At 39.2% G+C, this 13631-nt stretch overlaps 1 protein-coding gene across 1 annotated transcript; it reads right to left on the bottom strand.

Moving 5' to 3' along the window:
- Positions 1-802: 802 nt before the first annotated feature.
- ARGLU1 (arginine and glutamate rich 1) lies at positions 803-10976 on the bottom strand. Its single transcript, XM_052664469.1, has 4 exons — positions 10342-10976; positions 5184-5409; positions 2734-2817; positions 803-1674 (listed from the first exon to the last, which is right to left on the bottom strand). Exons 1-4 carry the CDS (start codon positions 10695-10697, stop codon positions 1510-1512), a joined length of 831 nt encoding a protein of 276 aa, XP_052520429.1. The 5' UTR covers positions 10698-10976; the 3' UTR covers positions 803-1509.
- Positions 10977-13631: the final 2655 nt, after the last annotated feature.

The following is a 13631-nucleotide window of genomic DNA, read 5'->3' as shown; positions in this document are numbered from 1 at the left end:
CTGCTGTCAGTGACACACTCAACTTGCTTTACATTTCATTTGGCAAGTCTACAGAAACAAATCCGTAGAGAATATCAGGAATTATTTCCACCTTTATCCAGCAATGCTCAAATGCAGGCAACTACTGATTTCTTTCATTTTATGTATACTACAGATATTGCATATTGGTAGGAGAGAAGTTTCAGAGGTGGACAAGCTATAGTAATTCAGGTTCTGGTAGAAGACTTGTATACAAAAAGGGGATTTTTTAATATAATTTTCAATCTATTGTTTCATTTTTCAAAATACTGGATAACATTCAAGATCTTGTATATGAGCTTGCATTTGCAGTCTGCTAAAACAATTTATTTAAACAGAATCTTAGTTTCTGCTTTCCTTTTGGGGAAAAAAACCCTTCAATTTCTAAATCCTTTAGGATCTGATTCATTATACGGTAATGATATTAACTTATAGCAGTATACTATATTATGAGGTAAACTGAAGGGGATTCAATATTTAGGTATTGGTGTAGGTGCAGTAAGCCATACAGCTGTTTAAACATGATATTACAGCTGAAATAAGTATCTGTCAGAAGGAAGAAACACAACAAAACCAACGTTCATGAAAACAGCAGCAGCCATCAAAAACATTCACAACTGCAGGGATTTTTTTACTGTGTGTAATTTTGCACTGTAAGTAGGAGAAGCCACAATAGTTTAAAGCAAAATTAAAAATATATCACTATAGTCTTGCATTTAATAACGTGAATTGTCATTCTTATAGCTGTTTATAGAAGTGTACTAAAAAAATTTACTTAAACATATGAATTTAAGACTTTCACTTTATTCAGCAAATTGGTTTATTTACACAATGGGAACGCTGGTTGAATGCTGTCAATGTAATAAAAACAAATCTAACAGAGACAATACTGAACTCTCCCTATGTATTCATAGCAGAAATGACAAACTATTTCCTTACCTGTATCAGGAACATCAAGCGCAACAATGGGACAGTATCATAGGACACTGATTTAACAATAAGCCACAGAGGTCAAGTAATACCATGGCAATTTACTCATGTATTCACTGACTTTTAAAAAAAATAATTAAGAGTCAGCAATACCCAGTATAAAGTTCCATCAATTATCAGAGTCAAACTCTGATCAGTAGGTCCGTAAAACCTTACCAGATCATTCGCAATTCACAGTGACCTGATGTGCTTCAGACCACTAATACAGAAACAAACGTATGAGAACAGTTCTCTAAAAGGCAACAATGATCTGATAAGGGTTTACCTTAATGGAGTTTTAAAAAAAAATTAAGAATTGCAGAGCACAGCCCCTATTAGAACAAGCTAACTTTCCAGATTTTCAAAAAAAAAAAAAAGACAAAAAAAATTGAGAGAAAAAAAACAAACACTTCAACATGAAGCTACCATACAAAGTTTTTTTTGTTGGTGGTGTTTTTTTGTTGTTGTTTTGTTTTTTTTAAATGTTTTTTTTTTCTTCTTGTAAGAGTTCAGAGTAGCATTTTAATCTTGGCTCTTTAGTGAGAAGGATAGTTTTGGCCTAGACTTTCCTTTGCCCAAGATAATTTTTTGCTCTTCCTTTTGCTGACGTTGCCTCTCTTGTTCTAGTTTCATCCTCTCCTCATGAATCTTTCTTTGTTCTTCAACAATTTTCAATTGTTCTTCAGCCTATGTATGAAAATGGCAGAATTTAGGCCAACATATTTAGCAGTCATAAAAGCAATTTAAAAGCCTGCAACCAATTCCACATATTGGTGCAAGCATCTACCTGAGCTAGATGCCAGTCAGTTTCAACGAACTATTTAAAAAATGGTGACATTAAACAAATGCAGAAGAGCCAAAACCTTTTTTTTTTTTTAAAACAGATTTACAGCTAACATATCAGAATCTTAAATGCTTACTCAAAATATTTTTCAGCACTGTTTTGCAAACAACGTATTACATGTTAATTAAGGAAGTCAGTGTATAGAGAAATTTGCTTGACACGTCACATCAGATAAAGTATATAATGAAATGTTGAGACCTTCAACAAAGATCTCCCACCTCCAAGGCCCTCCTAATTCAAAGCAATTTCTACTTGATTTTTAACAGACTTTTAACAAGTCTGTCCTTACACTGACTTACAATCCTTACAACTCTTCCTATAGTCTCCTAAGAGGTGCTTATTTTGTTCATTGCACCATTTAACAACTTAAATTTTATCATGAGGTGATTAGAAACAGCTAAGCTACTCTGAACATTATCACGAGGCAAGAACTCGTTTAAAATCAGTTTGCATATCAACATAATTGACTTTTATAACTTTCAAGTCTTAAACTTCTACTCAAAGTCCCGCTCAACAACTGTGCATCGATATTATAAAAGTCTCAAATCCAGTTTACACCTGTCCCGCTCAGTGAGAAAAAGTAAGTCATTTCTTTTGCAAGTGGAATGTCTTTGCTAACTTACTTCATCCTTTCCTGTGAGATACAAAAACATATTTAATTCTAAAGGAAGCAATTCTGCTCTAAATTAACAAAGCACGAGAGCAATTTTTTCAGACTCCTGCTACTGCTAAAAATCTGGTTAGTTATGCTTGAGGGAAGTAGAGCAACGGTACTGCTGACATAACCAGCAACAGGCAAGCTAAATTCTAAAAAGCATTGATTTGCTTATTTTAATACTGTTGCAAATCAGGCAGAGGGACCTGTATTCCCCTACAAAACTGTTAACTACATCTTTACATACCAGTTTAGCTTGTGCTTCCGCAATTTTTCGATTATTCTCTTCTAGTATTCGCTCTAGTTCCTCACGCTTTGCACGCTCTTCTTCCTAAAGGGGAGGACAGGGTAAGATGTTAGTAAAGTAAAACATTCATCTCTGCACTTTCACTAATCTTTCTCAGAATTCTTCTGTGAACTGACTTAAAGTGGTAGCTTTACAGCCACCTATTTTGTCTCACAACGGTAAATTGTGCAGCCACTAAAAATCGATCTCATCTCTAATACTAAATTTATATCATCCCGCCCAGTCCAAACAGCAACCAACTAAACCCTCCCTAATCACAGAATCCTGACAATTTATTACTACAACTTTAATATCACACAAATCAACAAGGACAACTACAAAAACTGGAAAGTATTTACCAAATTAAAAGTAATATATAAAATATAAATAAAGTGAATAGTTTGTCTCACCAATTAAGTATACCTACGTATTCTTTACCTATACTCCTTTAATCAGCATTAAAAGTTGAATATTTACTGTCTTGTCCAGTGTCCTGCAGAGTGTGCTCCTCGGCTGCCATACGCGCCAGCTTCCTCTTTAAAATGATTTGTACTGTTAGCTTGGCAATACCTGCATCAGCAGCTCAACCATTTATAAAGAAACAACATACAAGGAAGGCTGAGCTGAGGAATGCAGATGTTTATGATAGGAAGGAACAAAAATATGTAAATCATTCCTAAGGCAAACAATTAATAAGAAAAATACATTTACTGTTAGTGGAAAATACAAATGGTAATCCAATACTTCGTGGAGCTATGGGCTTCCTTCATAGGGAGAATGGACTTTACATTCAGTATTTTGACAATTTTAAGACAGTTGAAACTGTCATTAGCAGTCTGAACTTGGAATTCTGGAATCCAGGGAAGGCAAGATCAGGAAATAAAAGCCTTGTAACTGTTGTTTTCTTGGTGAATTTTATGGAACTCTGTTATGCAACCCATAAATATGAAGACTGCGTGAAAGATTTTGAGGTGTTTCAGTTCACATAATATATATTCAAATTATTTTAATATTTGGAAGACTTAAAGTAAGCCAGAGGTTTGTGTCTGTGTAAGAAAAAAAAGTTAATATGAACAAAGCAAGCATACGAAGAGAAAACTTCTTACTATGATTAGTAACCAGCTACTAGCTAGCACACTCCACTCCAGGCACAGACGTTTATTCTGCACTGCAAAGAACTGACGGGGCTTCTCTGCATCACGTTGAATGTAACAAAAATATTTTTTAAAAAAGTCATAAATACAATTAAATAAAAACCTATACAAAGCATTTGCTGAGCATACACATCTAAATTCAACTTCAATTCCTTTATAGGTAAGGTCTGGATTCACAGAACAAGTATAATTTAATATCCCTAGTACTTGTTAGACTTGTTTTGTTTTAAATTTTAAAGATGCTTGTGACAGACAAGTCATATTTAGTATGAAGGTAAAGCTTCAACACCACTGTATTTCCTTTTTTAAGCCAATCAAAGTATTAATTTAAGATAAACAGTAAAGAAGGTGCAAAGGGAAAAAAGATTTGATACTTATGACTGCTTAGCGCAAATTTTCTTCAAAATTTAAAATTTGTCCTAACATTTCTGGATCCTGGAATGATTGGTGCAGGCAGGCAAAGCCCTTAGTAGCAAATTACTGTCTCACAGAAAGACATTTTCAGCTTCTGCTCCAGCTGCTGATTCAAAAAAAAAAAAAAAAAAAAAAAAGACCAACAAAAAACCAACAAAAAAAAAAAAAAAAAAAAAAAAACCCAAGTCACATGTTCAGCTTGACTTGACTTCAGACAAGGGCAATCTGCTCTTTCATTAACTTCTAGGGAAAAAAGGAATTGTTAGTAGTTATTAAGAGTGGATATAATGATTTGGACATAGATCCTTCATGAAGACGTGGATGGGCTTATGCTCCAAGTCCCAGCATTAGTCCAACGTACGCTCAAAGAAAATGTCTCAAAAGAAGAGTAAGAAACCTATTTGTTAAAGACAGGTACTGCAGCTCAGTGCTGGACCCTGCTCTTTGCCTGACTGAAGGCAAAAGCCTCTTACAGTCTAGGTAAACAAAATGAAACAAATGAAGGATACACAATTACAGATTTTTTAATACCCTTCCCCAGAAAAGAAAGGACCGTTGATAAATCCTGCAGCCATGGCAAAAGTTTCAAACAATACTGAAATATGTAGGTCAGTTCCATTAAAAATCAAGTATCCTTGTTCAGGTTTTAGGAGAATAACTGTTTAAGTATCAGTGAGCTCCTCTGAATAGGCTAAAAATTAAGTTTCGCAGCAATGCAAGTTTATACGAGAAGGGAATTAGATTTGTTGTATTCCATCTCTTTCTGAACCGAACAGGAGGCACAAACCGACACTGAAAGTTTTGCCATGGACTGTCTCTACTTTCCAAACGACCGAGCGTTACCTCTCTGGCTTTTTGTGCTGCAAGTTCAGCTTGTCGCTGTCGCTCGAGTTCTTCGAGCAACTGTTTTTCCATGATGCGCTTAGCCTCCTCCACCCTGCGGAGAACCTCCCGCTCAATCTCATCCTTCCGTTTCTCCAACTCTTCTTCCACTCTTTTAGCCACAAGCTCCTCCACTCTTCGAGCAGTTTCTTCCTCTATGAGTTTCTCTTCGATTTCTTGTTGACGACTAGAAAATGCAAATGTGAAGATAAACTTTAAAATCAATAAAATGGTTGCACCAATTCATACATACAAAGCACCAACCACACTACTGAATCAACTTTTAATAGTTTTATGCTATATACGCAGCTACGTGTATAGGCCAGATATTTCAATAATTTCAACCTACACTGAAAGGTGCATTGAAATGAACATTCAGGCAACCATAAGGACTGGCAAGACCACATCGTAGTTAGCATCTCTTTGTATCTCAAGACATTAAGCTTCTCTCAGCTTAATCACAATCTTAACACAAAAAAGCATCATTTCACACACACACACACACACAAAAAAAAAAGTCACCTCTCATCAAAGCTTGGTCAATCCTTCACCCTTAGTTTTATACAAAGTAAGGCAATCTGACCCTGGGAAGACTTGTCTCCAAACCACTATCAAACAAAACAGACTAGTTTGGTAACAAACTAAACAGAAGCAATACAAGTTATAAATCTAATATTTTAGTAAGAATTTATGTTGTTTAACACCAATTTAACATCAAATTCAACACCAATAACATCAACATTTAACATCAAATTTCAAATTCTTTAGCTCTCCTTTGCTTCCCACCATAACTATCAAAAATACAGTATGCCAAATACGGCCCCATCTGAGGTACTGCATCCAAGCCTGAGCCCGCAGCACAAGAAAGACATGGAGCTTGTTGAACAGGGCCAGAGGAGGACCGCTAAGATGATCAGAGGGCTGGAGCACCTCTCCAATGGGGAAACATTGAGGGAACTGGGCTTGTTTAGCTTGGAGAAGAGAAGACTCCAGGGAGACTTCATTGTGGCCTTCCAGTACTTGAAAGAAACATATAAACAGGAGTGGAACAGCAGTTTACAAGGGTGGATAGAGATAGGACAAGGGGGAATAGTCTTAAACTGAGGCATGAGAGGTTTAGGTTAGATATTAGGAGGAAGTTGTTCACCCAGAGAGTGGTGGGTGACACACTGGAACAGGTTGTCCAAGGAGGTTGTGGATGCTCCATCCCTGGAGGCATTCAAGGCCAGGCTGGATGTGGCTCTGGGCAGCCTGGTCTGGAGGTTGGTGACCCTGCACATAGCAGGGGATTGAAACTAAATGATCATTGTGGTCCTTTTCAACTCAGGTAATTCTATGAAATTCTGTTACAGATTTTTGGAAGTATTTTCAAATGTCACCTTTTACTTCTGTTTGGAGGCAGCATTATTACTTAGCCTGAACAGTATTTAAGTTTTCATAAAAAAAAGTTAAAAACAAAAACATCAAAATGATTAAGTCAATTCCCAGGTTTATTACCAAATGATGATAGAAAACCTTCTAGGTAGTAACCAATTGCGTATGATAATTAGATACCCAAGAGTTAACTACACTTTTTTTTTTTCTAATACAAAGTGAATATTGTATAGCCATACTTTTTACAGTGTTATTTCTTTAGGATTCTTACAGTCTTTAAGAAAAGGCTGTTTTTTGCTTTTTTTTTTTTTTTTTACCTTGAAACTGAACTTCCATTTTAAGTACTCCATGTAAAAAAACACACAAACTTATCTTCTGGTCTGACAGCAACAGAAAGCCATCGTTCAGAAAAACATCAAATTGTTTTAACATTGTAATACCCTCTAATTTTTGTAATGCTAACATTTTCCTACCTTATTTATTCATGGAATATCTAGACTTGGAAGGGACTCATAAGGACCATGAGGCCCAACTCCTAACTTCACACAGGATCACTCAAAACCTGACGCACACAAAATTGTAATCTAGATACTCATCTAAAATATCAAGTTCAAAAGCAACCAGATTCCCCTGGCTCATGTATCCTCTTAACAGAAGTATTCTGAATGAAGTATATTAAAAAGTTCAGGAAACTGCAACTTAGACATTCAGACCCAGAATACAAGATTTCTTCTTCCTTTTTTCCAGTGACAAATCAGCATTAGGTCAGCATTAGCTTTTTCAAAAGCAGTACAAAATTTCACGAGGTGATTTATTTTAAAAAATAAATAAATGAAAAAAAAATAAAAACTCTGCATAAATATACAGAAAAATGCACCAACACCATTTTGTTAACACTTCTACTCCAACTTACGGTCCCTTTTTCTTGGATAAAAGTTGGAGAAAGGCTCAAAAGTTTCACTTTTTTTTTTTTTTAATACTCTGCATATACTAAATAATGCTTTATTTTTTCAAACTTTCATTCCCTCTTTGGACTATTTTTTCCATAATGAATCTTACAACGACACACAAGAGGCTCTATTCTACAGAAATTCATTTTTCAGAAAACTCACATTCAAGTGCTTTATTCAACTATTTTAGCTTTACTTTTAACGTTAGGGAAATCTACAATGAAAGTTACCTAACTGAATAAAGACAGTATACAGCTATAGGAAGCCCCTCCCGATTCATGCCTGAAACAAGTTTTCAAATGTCCTCAGGAACTGATGATGTACACAAACACCATACACACATTTTATCCTTATCGCCTCCACGGATCCCATTTGTATTCCATTAAGCTAAGCAAATACATCTTCTCACATAGGCATCTTTCCATGAGCACAGGCAATAATAGCGTTATACATTTATAATAATTGTTCTGTATACGTGACCAGATTTCTTCAAACTCTGGAAGCATAAAGAAGTAAAGCAGAATAAAGTCAAAATTTATTCTCACCATTTGTTTAGTAGGAGGCTGCCTTGTGCCTACTGATAATTATATCCAATCATTGATTGGATATCTCAGGGAAGGCGAATTAAAAACACGGATGTAAACCTCAATCTAGTTGACATCAACTATTCTTTTTTTTTTTTTTTTTTTTTTAAATCACAAGTGCTTATAGTATTTTACATACAAATGTCACTCTGAGCAATAACTCCACATAAACAGAAAAGTCATTCAAGTGAAAATAATTTTAGTATCTTCCATTTATTTCCTGAAGACCAGTTCTAGCAAATATGCAAAATATGCTTAGCAATAGACAGACTTCTAAGGGTGAGGGGAGAGGCAGAGGGAAAACCCACCAATTATACATGGCCGCCATTTTTTTTATTAAATAGAAAACTGGAATTATATTAAAAGCAAAAGTCATGGTACGTATTAAGATTTGAATAGACACAAAAAGTCATTTTCCACATATGATCTTTCCACTAGTTAATTCGGTCAGCAAATATTTTTTCTTCCCAAACATGACTATGTAAAATACAAATTAGAGATGTCTTACACAAATAACATAGGTTTATGCCACGTTGACATTTACTGCTTGATCTTTTTGAAACATGAAGTGTGTTCTGGAAGCATCAACAGTCTAATATTTTCCAACACTTCTTCTTGCTCACAAGTTTATTATTCTGTTGTCTGTACCAACCAAACATCACATTCTTCCTACATGGAGTTCAGGAGTATCTTCAAATTACAAAGTTTCCTAACTCGCACAGATAACTTAATGCAGAAAAAAAAAAAGACTTGACATGCATGTTGCTACATCAAATTTTACTTAACGAGCTACAGATTGGGCTGCTTTCAGTGAGTGTGATCCACACAAAAGTCAAATATTTTAAATATGTTTTTAAAAATATTATTAATACTTCATTTTCAACTACTTGAACTGATTCTCTCTTTCACCTTCTGAATTCTGGACACAGATTGACAGTAAACTTAATAACCAAGACTAACACTGTTTAATATTTTAAACATAATAAACATAAAAAACAGCATTTATTTTGTTATTTATTTAGTAGTCTTTGAAACTATTTAAATAGTATTTTTAAAGCAATTTATTTAAAAGAACACATATGAAATAAGATATGTCCATGAAATAAGGTGCATCTAAAGGAATACCAAGATATATTATTCACTGTATTCCCAAATAATTACGTGCATGCCAATTCTTCATTCCAGAGGTGCAGAAAATACCTGCTATTAACTTAGGTACCAAAGAAAATTCTGAACTGCAAAGGTAGGGTCAACAACTCAAAGAGCCCTTAACATTTCTACACGTCTCCATGACACCATTGCCAAATTCTGAAGTAAACGAAGATGAAAAATAAAATTGAAGGTGACAACTCTGACCTTCTGAATTACAAAATAAGTTTCATCAGAACAACACAGTTGAACAGAAACTTAAAGCTTCACCTAAGAATTATCAGAACTTGCTGGCCTCACACGTACAAACAAATGCTACCTCAGTTGAGCCCTTTAACTAGTGAGGGTAGCATCCAAAGCTGAATAACTTTAGCATAACTGCTACATCCCCTCGCTGAAGAAAGGCCTCTTTTCTAACTTAAGAATGTTGCTAGACACCTTAAGATAATACAACATTACTAAAATGAATCCTCTTTCTATCTGCAGACTCTACCCACACCTGCATTTCCCACAACAAAAACTTTAAAAGGAAGACCTTCATTTGAAGCAACTCTCCAGATTTCGCTCTCTCCCTTGTTGATACACAGTACAACAAAATCCAAAGTTACCATAGTGACTGCTCAGCATTTCTTCAGACCCAGAGATAGGCCACCCCGAATGCCTCCTCTCGACGCACAACAAGCGCCACGCCAAGGGGAGGGGCGCAGAGCGTGGCAGCGCAGCACAAAGCCTCCGGGCGCTGAGGCCTCACCGTAGGACGAAGTTTAAGAGCAGCGCAGCAGCACGACAGACAACATGCGTTGCTGGGTGACCGGGAGGCTGCGTGCAGCAGGCCCTGCTCGGAGCGGGAGGCCTCAACGCACCCGAGAGAACAAACCTTTCTGGAAGGATGGCGGGAAACAGGCAGCAGCAGGCCTCAGCAAGGCCTCAGCGCCTTCTTGCCAAGAACAGACGGCTCCAGCTTAGGGGAGGAAGGCACTGCAGCACGGACCATCCCCTTCCTTCCCTCACTCCCCCCCCCACCTCACACCCCGCAGCCCCCAGCCCAGGCCCGGCACTCACATTTTCCGTTGCCGCTCGAACTCTGCTTTTTTCTCCTCCTCCTCCCGCTTCTGCTTCTCGTCCAAACTGCTGCGCTTGCTCACCGTGCGCCCAAAGATATCGATGCGGTCCGGCGGGGACGAGGCGCGCTCGCGTTCGCGCTCCCGATCGCGGCGGGAGGAGGGGGCCGTGTTGGAGCGGGAGCGGGACCGGGACTCGCGGCGCCGGTTGCGTTTGCTCTCCCGTGACTTGGAGCGCTTCCGCGCCCGCTCTTTCTCCCGAGAACGGGACCGCGAGCGGCTCCGATTCTTCTTGTTGTGCTTTGAGCTCTTGGTGTGCTTGGAGCGGGACGAGCTCCGGCTGCGGGACCGACCCATCCCGGCCGAGAGGAAAGGCCGCGCCGGAGACCGCCCGGCTACTCCCGCCCCTTCTACTAGCGGCGCCCGAGGGAGGAGCGAGGAGACCCCGCACGCATCAGCACCGCCCGGCCTTGCGCCGCGTCCTCACTCTCTCTACCGCTTCACGCGACGAGGAGAACGAGCAGGCCCCGAGAACAGCAGCAGGTCCGGACGCAGACAAGATGGCGGCCCTAACGGAGCGGTGACTCTCTGCTTCCGCCCCACAATGCACCGCGCCGCGCTCCAGCCGTTTGCTCTCCCTCCCCTTCGCCCCCTTCTTCGGCTTTTTTTCCGGAGGTGTACGAAGCCGCTCGGGAATGCTCGGTAGCCAATGGCAGGCGTTGCTAGGAGGAGGAAACGCTGTCAAGCGGTGCTTTTTCTTGCGCAAGCGCACAGCCGCAGGGCTGGTTGTGAAGTCACCGCGGAGGGTAGGGCTGGCTCTCGTTTCTGGTAGCGTTGCTTGCTGCTTTACACATTCCTTTTATGAGGCTGGCAGCCCTGAGACGAGTCGTCGAGCTGCACCGCTGTAGGGGATGGGGGGCGGATGCCGTGGGTACCGGCTGCAAAACGCGGAGTGTGCTGAGCCGTGCCTGTGTGTACGGAGCGCTCTGCAGGTGTTGCCCCTGTGCCTCCCGCATGCCTGTAATGCTGCGCGCAGGCGGGTTTCCTTTCTGTGGCCTTCCTGGGAGCTGGGACATGCCTTGACAGCCCCTGCATCCATGGTGAGCTGCTCTGTGGCTGAGGAGTGGCTGTTTCCTCATTAACCCAGGGTTTCTTCGATCCTTAATTTATAATTATTTATTACTTGTATTATTCCAAAGTAGGAGTTGGATGTCATGTGTCACTACATGTTGTGGAAGTTGTAAAAGCCATTTAAATATCTCTTCCCCCTCAATAAAATTGTGAAAACTAGTCTTTCTGAGTCCTTGCTTGAATTGCATAGTTACTGGAATCTATTTCATTGTAGCTGAGCTCTACTATGTTACCAGTGAATGTCTGTTTTGACGTAAGTTCTCAATACTTCACCTGTAGACATTGTTGTCTTTCATTAACTGTGGGTATGTTGGTAAAAGTAGGTTCAAGTCAGATGGAAAATATGAACTGGTGACTCAGGTAGCATGGGTGTGTAAGGTTCCTTATCCTTGGTCTGCCAGGTAATTGTTAGTTTTTCCACCATAATAAAAGTTGCAACTGATGCTGTCCTTGGTTTCTGGTGAGCTGCAGGTAGATCAACCTCTTAACTTCTGGAGGAAGCCAGCTGCTCTGCATCTTTCAGAATTAAGGATTTCTCCTAGTAAACCTGTTTTTATTTGGTAATTTCAAAAGTGTACTTTGCAGAACATTATTCATTGAGTAGAGTCAAAAGAGTCTTTTCTTCTACTTCTCTTGTCTGACTGGCTTATTTTTGTCTTTTCCTTGAAGGAAGAGATTTGGGGATCTTAGTCAACAGCAAGTTGAACATGAGTTAGCAGCTTGCCCACGCAGCCAGGAAAACCAACAGTATCCTGGACTGCCTCAAGTGTGTCATTGCTAGCCACTTGAGAGGAAGGATTCTTCCACTCTACTGTGCTAGTGCAGCTTCACCTTGAGTACTGCATGCAGTTCTGGGTTCCACTTGGTGGCTACCAAGATGGTGAGGGGTCTAGAGGTGTGAGGAGTGGTTGGTGTTCTTTGGTTTATTCAGCCCAGAGTGGAGGAGCTGAGGGGAGGCCTCATGGCAGCCTACAGTTCTTCACAAATGGGGGGCAGAGGGGCAGTGCTAATCTCTGCTCTCTGGTGGCAGAGATAGAACCTGAGGGAATGGCATGGAGCTGTCAGGGAGAGAGTTGGGTTGGGTGTTAGCAAAAGGTTCTACACCAGAGGGTGATGGGCATGGAATAGGCTGCCCAGGACAGTGGGCACAGCCCCAAGCTGCTAGAGTGCTAGGGATGCTTGTACAGTGCTTTCAGTCACATGGACTGTGGGGTTTTTGTTTGTTTGTTTATTTGTTTGTTTTGAGTGTTTCTACATGGAGCCAGGAGTTGGAATCAACGATCCTTACGGATCCAACTCAGGATATTCTATGGTTATGCGATTCTAATTTTGGAATTCAGGCTTTCTGCAGTTAGTACAGAAAATAAATAAAATTGAAACATCTTTCTGTCATGCCGGTGGGCAAGTAGCAACAGAGTAACAGATGGATACTGTGAAAGCTGAATGGCAAGGCAGGGATTTGTAGAGCCATAGACCTCGGGAGCATTTGCACATCTCTAGCCCTGGCATAGTTCATGCAGCAGGTTACTAAGGAACTTGACAATTGGATGTTTTAGATCAGGACCAGGCTTGTGAGTTTTCAGCTAGTATAATTGCTATAATAACTTTGCAGTGTTCAAGTACTGGAACTTTTAAATTGATGTGAAGCAATAGATTTTGGTTGGAAGTTCTGTTATAATTTTATTAATACTACACTGAGCACTGGATGTACTAGACCATACTTGGAATACTGAAAAAATTGAAAAGCCACTAATTGTTTTACCATTAGTTATGAGTTAAATACAAATTATTGTAAAGGTAATTGCCAAGAGCTTAGGGTTTTTTTTTTTTTTTTCCTTGGTATGGCTCTATTAGTAGCTTCTTTGCTTGGCTTCTTAGTTATTTGAAGAAATACAGATTTGAACTCCAGAATTCTATTCCTATTTAATAGCACTGATTATTTTTTTTTCTTTTTCATAAGTGGGAAATAAATACAATATCTTATCTGAACAGTTCATGATATGTTTGCTTGGAGTTCAGAAATATATAGTATGGTATAATAAAATAATTTCCCCAAATCACTGTTATATTTTTCCATCTTAGTTTTCATTTAAACTCCTGAGTTAGTAAGAACACAAGTATTTAAATACCTATACTAGAATAGTGTAGCTGGTGTGTTTA

This window comes from Tympanuchus pallidicinctus, unplaced genomic scaffold, assembly GCF_026119805.1.
Source record: "Tympanuchus pallidicinctus isolate F22 unplaced genomic scaffold, pur_lepc_1.0 scaffold6, whole genome shotgun sequence".
NCBI classification, from domain to species: Eukaryota; Metazoa; Chordata; class Aves; order Galliformes; family Phasianidae; genus Tympanuchus; species Tympanuchus pallidicinctus.
Note: the sequence above shows the minus strand (reverse complement) of the source record. Positions and strands in the feature narration are given on the sequence as shown.